The 12,238-nt window shown below is 43.2% G+C and overlaps 1 protein-coding gene across 1 annotated transcript in view; it reads right to left on the minus strand.

Moving 5' to 3' along the window:
- HMCN1 (hemicentin 1) overlaps positions 1-12,238 on the minus strand; it is a 164,598-nt gene that overhangs the window by 76,331 nt on the left and 76,029 nt on the right. Inside the window, exons 24-35 of the mRNA XM_059478185.1 lie at positions 10,919-11,191; positions 9,961-10,056; positions 9,397-9,591; positions 8,279-8,409; positions 7,520-7,667; positions 6,928-7,054; positions 5,769-5,923; positions 3,556-3,834; positions 2,478-2,759; positions 1,450-1,558; positions 718-887; positions 258-412 (exon numbers count right to left, since the gene is read on the minus strand). Coding sequence (XP_059334168.1) covers positions 258-412; positions 718-887; positions 1,450-1,558; positions 2,478-2,759; positions 3,556-3,834; positions 5,769-5,923; positions 6,928-7,054; positions 7,520-7,667; positions 8,279-8,409; positions 9,397-9,591; positions 9,961-10,056; positions 10,919-11,191 — 2,120 coding nt within the window. The remainder of the gene's footprint in view (positions 1-257; positions 413-717; positions 888-1,449; positions 1,559-2,477; positions 2,760-3,555; positions 3,835-5,768; positions 5,924-6,927; positions 7,055-7,519; positions 7,668-8,278; positions 8,410-9,396; positions 9,592-9,960; positions 10,057-10,918; positions 11,192-12,238) is intronic.

The raw sequence follows: 12,238 nt of genomic DNA on the forward strand, positions 1-12,238 counted from the left end.
ACTGGAAGGAGACAGATTCTGAATTTCCATTCATGGACTCTCCCGATATGAGGTGATTAGTGAGATTCAGTCGACTGAACACTGCTATTACCTGAGACACCACCCTAATCCGGCAGAAAGTCCCTGACTCTGCAGGACGGCTCTTGAGCACTTTTGTATTACAGTGTGAGAGAAGCGAAAGGAAAAGAAGCACTAATGTGTATAACTTACAGCAATTATCTTCCATGGTTTGGATCCCATAAAAGAATCATGCTTACTCTGATATTTCCCCTGGCTGTGTTTACTGGCTGTCCATCTTTTAACCAGGTTATGGAAGGGCTGGGGATGCCACTGGCTATGCACTGCAGTGTCACAGGCTTGTGGAGCACAACTGCTCTCTCGGAAGGCCCAGCTGATTTAATGGTTGGAGGAACTGCAAAAAGCACCAGAAAAAAAAAAAAAAACATTGCCTCATTTAAAAATGTACATTTAAATATACAGAAGCAGTATCCCAGAGGTAAGTGCAGCTTTACTTCTACTTCCAGATCTAGTGGAAGGTGTCCCTGCCATGGCTGGTGTCCAACTCAAACCATTCTATGATTCTATTTCATCTAATCTCCTCTCCAGTTTTACAACCTGCTAATGCAAATAAACATTTATAAAAAGTCTGAGCACCTTCTTGCCAGCAATTTGAAACAAAAGCAGCCTGCTGCTTCCTGCCCACCTTGAGTAACCTACCGTGAACTGTAACATCAAATTCCTTTTCATGTTCTCCCGCCTTGTTGGCAGCCACGCATTTATAGCGGCCGCTGTCTGGCACTTGAGCTTGAGAGATGACAAGTTTCTGTCCATTTAATAAGACCTTGTGTCCAGCCTCCTCTCCAAGTGGCTGACCATCTTTGAACCATCTACCAGAAAGAAAGTTCCATTTCAGCTGTCATTGAAAGTAAGATCACAACAATCTTAAAATATGCACAATTCTATTAAACAGAATGCCTCAGTAACTCTGTTTGCATTTCTAGGGAAGTCTGGAAGTGTCAGGTTGTATTCCCTTTGTCTGAGTGCCATAAATTAAAGGGTTTATCAGAAGGGAGTATTGGGGAATGGCTACTAAAAACAGTGCCAGAAAGGGGACAGCAGATACTATCAGAGGCAGAGAGGAATTCTCAAAGCAAAAGCAATCATGGGTGGCAGAACAAAGGGGACATTAAGTTGCATTAGCAAAGGACTTAAAGTTTTGTCTGGTCTTGTTTTCTATCCTCATCTCCAGGACATGGATACTGGCACAACAAACCACACTACTCTAAAATGAAATCCTGATGTTGCCAAGTGATGGTGCTATCAGTGGAGCCAGGAGTTTGTCCTCTACTCAATAACCATCACTGATTAACACTGAGGTGGCTCATTAAGCTCACCTAACCAACCAGCAGGTTTATTTATATTTTGCTACTGTCATACCAGTGCCCTTACGTGATAGTTGGTGAGGGTGTCCCCCTTGCTGAACAATCCAGCTCCAAAGGGCTGTGGAGAATCACAATGTAGCCCAAGAGCTCATCCCCACCTTCCACAAATGGTGGCACTGTAAGAGAAAAAAATCCAGAGAAACATTTACACATCAGAAATATCAAACAAGTCTCTCTCAAATAGCACTGTTAAACACACACTGATTCATTATGAACCACTGCTCCTTTCTGAAGGGAAACATCTGCCCAGTGACATTTTGTGGCTTCAAATCACTGCTCTCACTTTTTTACTGTTTCTTGTTTGGTTGTGTTTTCCAGATTCTGTCAGAAGAACCTTGTGAAAGGATGGGGGGGGAGGGGGTGTGCTTTTGGCACCCTTCATCAGCAAAACAAAGAAACAAAGATGCAGACACCCTGTCTCATCCTATCTGGGAAGGAAGCACAGGCACACAGCTCCTTCACTATCAAGACCAGTGACATTTACCTGTAGAAGGAATGCTCTACATCTGCATTCAGTATTATGTTCAAGTGAGCAAAACCTAAAAATCAGCTCTTTGCAGTTCTCTTCCATGTCAGGAGAAGACCTCAAGACATTCAGAAGGGACTACTGAGATACAGACTGTGTAATGGATTCAAGGGATACAGAAGAAAAAGTATTTTTTTCAGTATAAGGTTCAAAATTTGCACAACAGAAATTCAGAGAAAAAGTCCTCTCCCAGAGGCAACTACTAAATTATATTTCTAATGGATTTCTGTGATTTTCTTCTCCGAAGACAAGTAAGAAGAATTTTACAGGTTGCTGAGAATATTTACCTACCACATGCACAAAAGTCCTTCAAGAACTAACCTGAAAGTACAAGTCTTCAACTGTCCTGTAGCCCTGGACAGAAAATTTGTGCAGTGCTAGCTCAGCTAGATAGAGAGTATGACTAACTCATCTTAAGATATTAATACCAACAGAAATAAAACCATAGGCTTTATGGAACTTTTCCACTTTAGCTTTATGGGAACCTGATAAATCTGCAGCTCACACACCTAAGATTTCAACGTCATACTTGATTTCTTGTTCTCCAGCTATGCTTGTGGCCACACACCAGTACTGGCCCTGGTCAGCCTCAACGGCGTTCAGGATCTCCAGCTGCTTCCCCCCAGCCAGGACACGGAGCTTGTCACTTGCTTTCACAGGAACTCCATCTTTTAACCAGGTCAGGAGAGGGAGAGGGTTGCCAGCAGCCTTACACTCCAACGTCAGGGAATTCCCAGCAACCACCTGCCTGCTCTGGGCTGTGTCAGCATCGCCCTCAATTACTGGAGGAACTGCAGAAAGGAAGAAATATATTGCAAGCCATTAATTCTGTAGCCAGAAAATGTATTAAGAGAAAATGGTTTTGTTCCATCCACTCTGGCTCCATCTGCCATCACGTCACGCACAATTTCATGTGAAAATTTGCTGCTGGGGCAAGGCAAAGCAGAGAAGTCAGATGATGTAGCTCAAAATTGACCAGCTGTATAAAACAGAGGATATGCAGTACTTTGAGAGGGAGGAACTAGACAAGAAGGACTTAAAGGAGTACAGTAAAGATCCCATCCAGAATGGTGCTTTCAACTAAGTATTGCTTAGCATGCAGATGTGAGATAGAGAATGGAAATACACAGAAGAGAAACAGCTGAGTAGAAGAAAGCATGGTACCAAGGACAGTGAAGGAAGGGCAGGGTTAGATGGGATATGGGGAAGGAATTGTTCCCTGGGAGGGTGAGGAGGCCCTGGCACAGGGTGCCCAGAGAAGCCGTGGCTGTGCCTGGATCCCTGGAAGCATCCAAGGCCAAGGTGAATGGGGCTTGGAGCAAATCTGGGACAGTGGAAGGTATCCCTGCCCACGGCAGGGTGGGACTGGATGGGTTTAAGGTCCCTTTCAACCCACACCATTTTCGGATTCCATGAAGTCAAAAGCTGTCAGAGTCCCATAAAGCAGAAGGTCTAAATCTCCCTCTACACAGCCCTGCCAACAGAGGCCAGAATTTAATCACAGGCACTGCCAGGCAGCAGAGGCTGGAGATCTCTTCCACAGCCGTTGTGCAGGAGCAGTAAGGCAGCCCAGGAGCTGTCCCTCACCGTAGACATCCACGTGGAAGAGCTTCTCTGCAGCCCCTGCAGTGCTGCTGGCGCGACACGAGTACTGGGCAGAGTCTGACACCTGTGCCCGCGGAATCTGCAGGAACTGCCCTCTGTCCACGTACAGAGCCTGCGGGCTGGAAATCACACGCTGCCCATCCTTGTACCAGGTGATGGCGGGCATAGGGATTCCCTTGGTTTCACATTCCAGATTTATCAGGTTGTTGAGGAGCACAGATACCTCTGTGGTAATGTTTCCTCCCTTAATACTGGGGGGGACTAATTCAAAAGACAAAAACAACAACATTAAAGCCTTAGAGTACAAACAATGTGCAGATTTAAACAAAACATTAGAATGCTGTAAGAATAAAATATCTTCATCAGCCTTCCAACGCTTCCTGCTGTGCTTTGTTTGATTCTTTGCCCAGCAGAGCTCATCTATCACCTGTACAGTCCTTCAAGGCACACAGGGTAGAAAGCATGAAGAGAACACAAAAAAAAGGCCACCAGGCTCCAATATGACGCAGGTTAGGACAGCTGGGCCTCCGTGCCTCCTGCAATGCACTTGGGTAGCCCTCTTCCCCATCTCCAAAGAAAGAGCAATCCTTGGATGCCTTGGGAGGTGCATCCTCCCAGCAAGGATCCTGCTATTGAAAATACCAAACACACCCAAGAGCCTCCACAACGTCAGTGGGAACTGTTCCATGCTCCAAACTTTTGAGGGTGAAGTCAGTTACTTTGAGACTAAGTATGAGCTTAACAGTCTTGCTTTATGTTCCTATTTTTGAAGCTTTTTGGCCCATAGTCATTTCCCTTGCTCTCTAGGCAGCAGGACTTGGGTTTTTCTAGCAAACAAGCTCTTGTGTAAATCAGCCAATATAAAGAGTCCGTAAATCTCTATAGAAGCAATAAAAACACAGTGCAATTGGCAACGACTACATTTATGGCTGCTGAAAGGACCAGACACATCTGGCAGACACATTGACTCCTCTGCTGCCAAACATGCTCAGTACATCCACAGATTCCTCTGACTTCCACAGTGGTCATTGAGAACACCACTGCAGAAATGCAAAGTGTCTGTAAATGGATGGATCCCCACCTGAGACAGGTCCTGCAGTTACCAAAACATAATGAAATATTTACTAATTAAACATGTTTTGTATCAAAAACCTCAAATCCACTGAATATGCTGAAACACACCCAGTTCAAAGGTAACTGCACTTCTCTATCAGAGATGAGGAATGGTTTTAATATGGTGTTTTGGGAAAATATCAAAGCCAAAAGCAGGGCTAAACAGCTAAAACAAAGTAAGAAGTAGCAACAATTAGCACTGAGGTTCCTCACTTACTCTGTGGGCTTCTGTTTGTCTAGCCGGGACTAATGAGAAATATAAAAGTAAAGACAAGTTCCATTCTTCTGTCACAAATTCATCTTACCTGAAGAACCCGAAATAAATCTACTCATCTGCAAGGATTTTATCTCTGGGGAAGTGGGGGAAGCTGTTTTATTCCTCTAATCTCAGCTCAGCCATAATCCCCTGCAAGTCCTTCCAGCATTCTCTTTGTTCCTGATAGAAAAGGGTCTCACCAAGACTGGTGTGCAGCCACATTCCTGTGCCGATGGGTGCTCTGTGCTTTACAAATGTCCCAGATGAGGGAAATAATGCACATTAAGTTCACAGAATCACACACAACACTCAGGAATAAATCCATAGCAAGGGAGGACTCGAGAGCTAACAGACTCAAATCCCTATCATTCATACTCCAGGTACAAGAATTTCTGAGTCCCATGAAGTACAGGGTGTTTCCTGGCACCAGGTTAAGAAAAATAAGACCAAATGTGTATTAAAATCAAAATCTTAATTTTATCCTCCCTAAGACAGATCAAAACAATGAAGACAATGTGATAATAAAAATTCAGTTGAAACTAACAGCAGAACACCCTTCAAGACTTTTTGCTTTCACTATTTAGAAAAAGAAGCATATAAGCAACATTTCAATGTGTTTTTCCAAGCATGCAAAGACTACATCCATACTTAACTTCATACATAAAAACACTTTAAAAGGTCGTTTTGGCAACACATGATTCTTAAATTAAATTTACACACAATTTTGTGAGACTTAATTTGCATTTGCCTGAGTATCTCCATTCAAAAAGAAACCTTCAGAGTAGAACAAGAGGATCTTCTGGGATCAGGCATTCCATTAACTTACCATGGACAACGAGCCTGACCTCCTTCACTTGTTTGCCAGCTGTGTTGGTGGCACTGCACTGGTAGCGACCCTTGTCAACCCTGCGAGCACTCTTGATCTGGAGAACTTGGTCCCTGTCCAGGAGCTCAACATTGGGATCACCCAAAAACAAGGGTCTGAAACAGAGACCATTTTGCCTCACATAATTCTGCCCTCACCCCTTCAGCACTGATTTAAACTGACAATAAGAAGAAGAGGTCCTTTGGTTGCAATAATTGTACTATTCCAGAGTGTCCTTTAGCACTAAATTAATAGCTTCAACCACAAGAACCAACATGCAGTGACAAGCTATTATGATTAACTCTACTCCTAACTTCTAAAACAAACCAAACCACAAAAAGTACTTTCTTAGACCTCCAGGATGCCAGCTCCAGAGCCAGAATTGCACACCTGATCTCAGCTCCTTTTCCTAATTTATTTAGTCATGCCAGGCCTTTGCTGATAACAAAATGTCAACTACTACACAGAAACAACATATCCTCCATAGCAAAGGGAAAGGAACTGTCACAGCAGAGTTATCTGTGAGTCCTGAGCAATGCCTATACTGAACCACATTGCTAAACACCAAAAAAACCCAGCCCAGCTGGGTTTTAAGCTAATGTTTAAGAATTCTTCTGCTGTGCTTTCCTGGAAGATGAGATGAAGAATTGGAAACATGCAGGCTATAAATGTTTTCAAACATATATATGTACATATAACCTTTCAGACCTTTAATGTATATATGCAGAACTGCACAAGGCACTAGCCAGCAAAACATCTGAGTTCTATCTACCATTGAAAAAAAATCTCAGCTAAACAACTGCATTTTAACTAATAATGTGTGAAAAATAATCCAGGTAGAATAGCCCACAGAAAAAACTCAAAGAAATGGTTCTGCTTATCTTGCTTCAACCATCATCTCTCTCCAAAAACCCAAAATCTGCTCTGCCAGTGCCAATAATGGGTGAGTTCAGAAAGGAAAGTGGGATGTTAAGTTCTGATTAAAGAATTTACCACCTCACACCATCCCAAATTCTGTGACGCTAAGTTAACACAAAGTAGTTAAACATTGCACCTCCTTCCTCTCTGCTCTAGGGGAGGAAGAGCCTGGCACAAACCACAAAAGCTGCCATATACTCACTTGCCATCCTTGAACCAGTGAATGTCAGGATCAGGGATGCCTTTGGCTCTGCATTCCAGACGGATTTCCTGGTTGAGGATGACTGCCACTTCACCAGGGCTATCAGCACCTATTATGCTCGGTGGAACTTTAAAAAGACAAACATTAAGGAAGAACTGGTATTTAGCCTGGGAACCTGTGCCCTGTGACTGAAGGGAATGAAGCTGGATCTTACTATTCCCTTGAAACACCTTCAGTGTTCACTGCAGAGGGAATTCTGCAGATCACAACAGCGTGTCTATTGTGACAAGCACTTCCACACCTGCACTGGTGAACTGTACCAGGGAACACCCCTACATCACACTGCACATCCCAAATACAAAACAAAGCACCAAAGTCCAGAAATCAAAAGCAATATTTTGTCTGTGTTGCTTCAAGAATGGCAAAGTTTAAGCACTTAGTGCGTCAGCAGCCAATAATTCATGGGCAGTGAGTAGAAGAATCTATTTATAATGAGTTAAAATTTATTGGCTTCTTAAATATCAACTGTTTTTCCAATCACCAACTAAAACCCAAACCAAACAAAACCCAACCCCAAAGCCATGGAACTAACCAAGTATATGGAGGTTAAACAGCTTCTCAGAACTTCCTGCTACGTTTATGGCTTTGCATGAATACTGTCCTGCGTCCTCAGTAGTAGCTTTCAGGAGCTTCAATATCTTCCCATTGTGCAAAATCTGGAGAGCACTGCTTTCCACAACCTTAGAGGAACCCGAGACATTAGCCTTATGTGATCCAAGCTACAGCAGCCAAGTATCACAGCTGGATTTTTATAAGAAAATGGTAGTTTTAGTGGAAGGATAATCTGTTTCCCCTTTCAGTTTCAGCACTAATCTCCTGCCCCGCTGCAATGTATTCAATATGGTTTATAGCTCAGGCTAGGACAGGGAGTGGGAAACTCCAAACAGCAGCAATGGGCAGTCCCAGGAGTGCATAAAGGGACTTCTCATCTAAAGCTACGACTTATCAGCTACAAGTGGAAACAGTGGACTCAAGCATAATCCTGAGGAATTCAATTCACCTCCAAAAGTTATTATTTCTCCAGCTACAGAATAAAAAAAATGGCAATATTGGTCCCCTCTGCATGGATTAGAATCTACAATACTGGGGGATTGCCAAGGTCAATTCCTAAGGGAATATTGAAAATAAAGAGTTTACATTTGACTTACAGAATTAATGGATGAGTCGTATTTAGCTGCCTTTTTGTGGGGGTGTTCTTAGAGCACTTAAATTTACATAAAGGCATTTACCTGTATGTATTCTGAATGAATTCTCATACCAAGCCGTCCACAGTTAGATTAATCCAACATACCTGGATATCATCCTTATACCAGGAGATGACTGGAGAGGGGTTACCAGTTACTTCACAGAAGAGACTTACAGCATGATGAACAACCACAGATGTATTTGTCACCTTATCTTGATCTCTAATTTCAGGAGGAACTGCAAGAAAGCTCAACATTATGACTTAAGTTTTCCTATTACAGTGCTTTCTCCTTTCTTCCTTTCCGTCCCAGTCAAGGACTACTACAAATCAAAATTTCTCTAACCCTCCTCATTCTCTTCCCAACATTTCTATTTGTCTTTAGGCTCTGGACATATCTCCCTGCATCCTTTCTTCTCTTTGCCAAAAACAGTCTTCTCTTGCTCAATAACAGACTCCCAGGGAAATTCACTCAAATATATGCACCATCAACGTTTTAAGAGAATAATCTTAAAATTAATCTGTAATTTAATTTTGAAATCTAGTGTTGTTTGCATATGAAGGAAGCCTATTCCAGAGTCATCCTTCCTCTTCATGGGTCCAGTCATGCCCAAGAACCCCACCTATCATTTGTCCCACTATGAATGCAGAGAGAATGGCCTTAAATTGTGGATTAGAAAGTTCCAACCCCACTGAGGAGATGGAATTCCTGCCCTCCTCAAAACAAGGATATAACCCTTCTCAGGCTCTAGAACTTACTGTCACGGGAAGCGAACAAGTCTGGAATAAAAGTAGTTTGTAGGGTTTCTATTTACTAACTAGGATTCTGGAAGAGGAAGAATATCAGCAAATAGAAAATCTCCTAGTCTGTGCTCACTCTGATAACTCTTCTCTCATTTGAAATGCAGATCTAGCCCTCAATCTGTAACTTCTATGGCACAAAGCTTCATTTGTTATTCACATTAAAAATTTTCAAGTAAAACTGGAGTTTCTATCAAATAAGATCCTTGAGCAAAACAAGGATGGCTTGAGCATAAAGTCACAGTGAACAGAAAAAACAGGGAAAAGAAAAACTACAGAGAGTATAAAAAACTCAGAAAAATAGGAAGTACTCAGATGTTATAGTTTAAAACAACAAGGGCAGATTTGGGCCATTAAATTTGCAAGAAGAAAACAGAAGATCCTTTCCCCAAGGCAGCTACCCATGGGCTGTATGTATTATTTACCATGGACTTTCAGGCTGTATCTCCTCTGTGTGCTCCCAGCCTCGTTGGCTGCCACGCAGACATAGTCCCCAGTGTCTGAGGGTGTGAGGGCAGCTATGACCAGCAGGGTCCCATCCTCCAGCACCGAGAGCCCTGGCTCAGCCCCGCTCAGCTCCCGCCCATTCCGCAGCCACTTGATGGCAGGCTTGGGAGTACCTGCAAGGAGAAGGGGAAACGGCCACAAATGCTTCCCTCAGCTCAGAACAAGATTGATTCAAACAACTCCTGCTGCTTGCTGGAAGGACAACACACATGGAGGCCAGCAGCTTCCAAGAGGAAGCTCCAGCTGTTACAGGATGATTTTAACATTAAAAATCTTCATCCTAAACACTGTAAAATCCTTTTTGGCCAGCAATGACTTTCCACAGGACTTCCACACACAGTGGTGATTTAAATCACTGTTAGTTTGAATTTTTCCATATAAAGCATGCATGGAAAATACAGTGTGGATTGGACATTTTTACAGCAGCGTTGTAATGTGCAATGGTCAGCAGATAAAGATCATTTTGTCACCAAGACACTTGCCTTTTGCAGGGCATGGGAATGCAATGTGCTGGTTGGCCACTCTTTCTTGGAAAGGGCTGTTGAATGGAGGGTCCAGGTCCTCAATAGTGGGAGGCTCTGAAAGAAAATTGGACAAAAAAACCTGCTTGATCTCTGCTCCAAATAGAAAAATACAGTTTGACAATACATAACACTAAGTCTCTTTCATTTGCATGAGGTCATTCCAATAACCCTCTTTACATTGACTGGAATGGGTACTGCACAAGTAGTTTCCATTTCAGTGGCAATATTTAGGAAGTAAGCAGGACAAAGAGGCTTTCAAACTTGACAGAAAATAGTTCTCTTTAAATCTTGCTAAATTTATTTTGAAGACAACGTTTCTGCACTATCTCAAAAATATTATTTTAACTGTTTTTTTCCCCCACACCACATATTTTAGTGCTACTGCCATCCTTTGTTCTCAAGTCCCATTTTAAACTCTTGTGCAGACTGAGACTATATGAAGCATATTCTTTATAATTAAATAAAGTTACTGAGAGTTCTTTGTTGCCTGTAGGAAGCGTTTCTCAGCATCTCTGATCCAAAGGGATCAAAACGTTGCCTTTAGACTTTTGCAAAGAAGAAACAATTCCTGCTTAGCTTAAGTCAGTCATGCTCCATTGACATCTGTCAGCCCTCAGGTAAGGAGCTGCACTACGTATTTAAATTGGCACATTGACCACTTACCCTTTTACCATTTCAACATCATTTTTTAATTTAAATATAGAGAGAGTGTGTGCACACTTCTTTTTTTTTTCCTGCAACCTCTCCAAAGACTAGTTGCTCACTCTAACTCTCCTCAATTACCATCAGAACATAACATCTAAACCAGATGTGGCTTTTGCATCACGTAACAGTGGGTGAGAGAAAGCCCTGTCCTGGAAGGCCCCAACCCCAAACCAGTCTGGGCTAGGGCAGGAGCGTGGCCCCAAAGGAGTACCTTGCACTTGTACTGTGACCTCTGCCGTGTCACTGCCAGCACTGTTGGTGGCCACACAGGTGTAGATGCCAGCATCAGGGAGCTGGACACTGCTGATGGCCAGAGCTCCATCTGGGCTCTGCAGGAACTTCCCCCCATCTGTGGGCACAGCACTTGTGCCTCTCAACCAAGAGACCGAGGGGGCAGGGACGCCCTGGGCACTGCAGGGAAGCTCCACTCGCTGCCCCGCCTGCACTTTCAGAACTCGAGGCCCACGCTGGATCCTTGGAGGAACTGGGGAAGACAAGTTTAGTCCACAGAAATGTTAAAGAAACAATGTAGAGGATCATTCTTCAGGCTGGGAGAGCTAGGAGTGTTCAGCCTGGTGAAGAGAAGGTTCCAGGAAGACCATAGAGCACCTCCCAGTGCCTAAGGGGGCTCCAGGAGAGCGAGAGGTGGACTGGGGACAAGGGGTGGAGGGACAGGACAAGGAGAAACTCTAATTTTAAACTAAGAGAGGGGAGATTCAGACCAGGTATAAGAAATAATTTTTTTATGGTGAGGATAGTGAGGCATTTGCACAGGGTGCCCAGAGAAGCTGTGGCTGCCCCTGGATCCCTGGAAGGGTCCAAGGCCAGGCTGGACAGGGCTTGGAGCACCCTGGGACAGTGGAAGGTGTCCCTGCCCATGGCAGGGGTGGCACTGGATGTCCTTTAAAAAGTCTCTTTCAACTCAAATCATTTTATGATCCTATGAAATTCTTTTCTATTTTTATCATTTTACAAAATGTTCCTTATTTACTGAAATCAAATGCCCTCAGGTGACTACAAGAGCAGCCCTGCATGTTCTCTGCACAGAACAGGATGGGAGACACCCTGGTGCTGAATTTATTTGAACAAACCACACTGCACAACTCCCATGCACATTGCCATATTCTGAGCACACTGGAAGAGCTGTGGGTACTGGCTCTTCGTAACACAAAACAATTCAAAAGCTTTTATGATAGAGTTAATCACATTTTCCTTTTGGAATTTTAATTTCCTTTCCCTAATCCCTGATCTTTGTATGTTTCCAAACACAAGTTCAGACAAGGGAGACAAAATACGACTGGAAGTGATTTTGCCGGTCCTACAGAATAATATCAATTCATCCTAAGTCTTTTGCCACAATACTTTTTTGTCCTAAGGATCATTGGCAATATAAAGACTTTTAAAAAAATGCCTGAAACAATAACAAGTGACATTTTTTCAGACTTGACATTGTGTGAGTGTTTAAGAGACAGTGGTTGGGCCCCGGTGTGGGAAGAGCAGGAGAGAGACAAAGGAGCAATATCAGATAAAA

The sequence above is a fragment of the Ammospiza nelsoni genome, chromosome 9 (genome assembly GCF_027579445.1).
Source record: "Ammospiza nelsoni isolate bAmmNel1 chromosome 9, bAmmNel1.pri, whole genome shotgun sequence".
NCBI lineage: Eukaryota > Metazoa > Chordata > Aves > Passeriformes > Passerellidae > Ammospiza > Ammospiza nelsoni.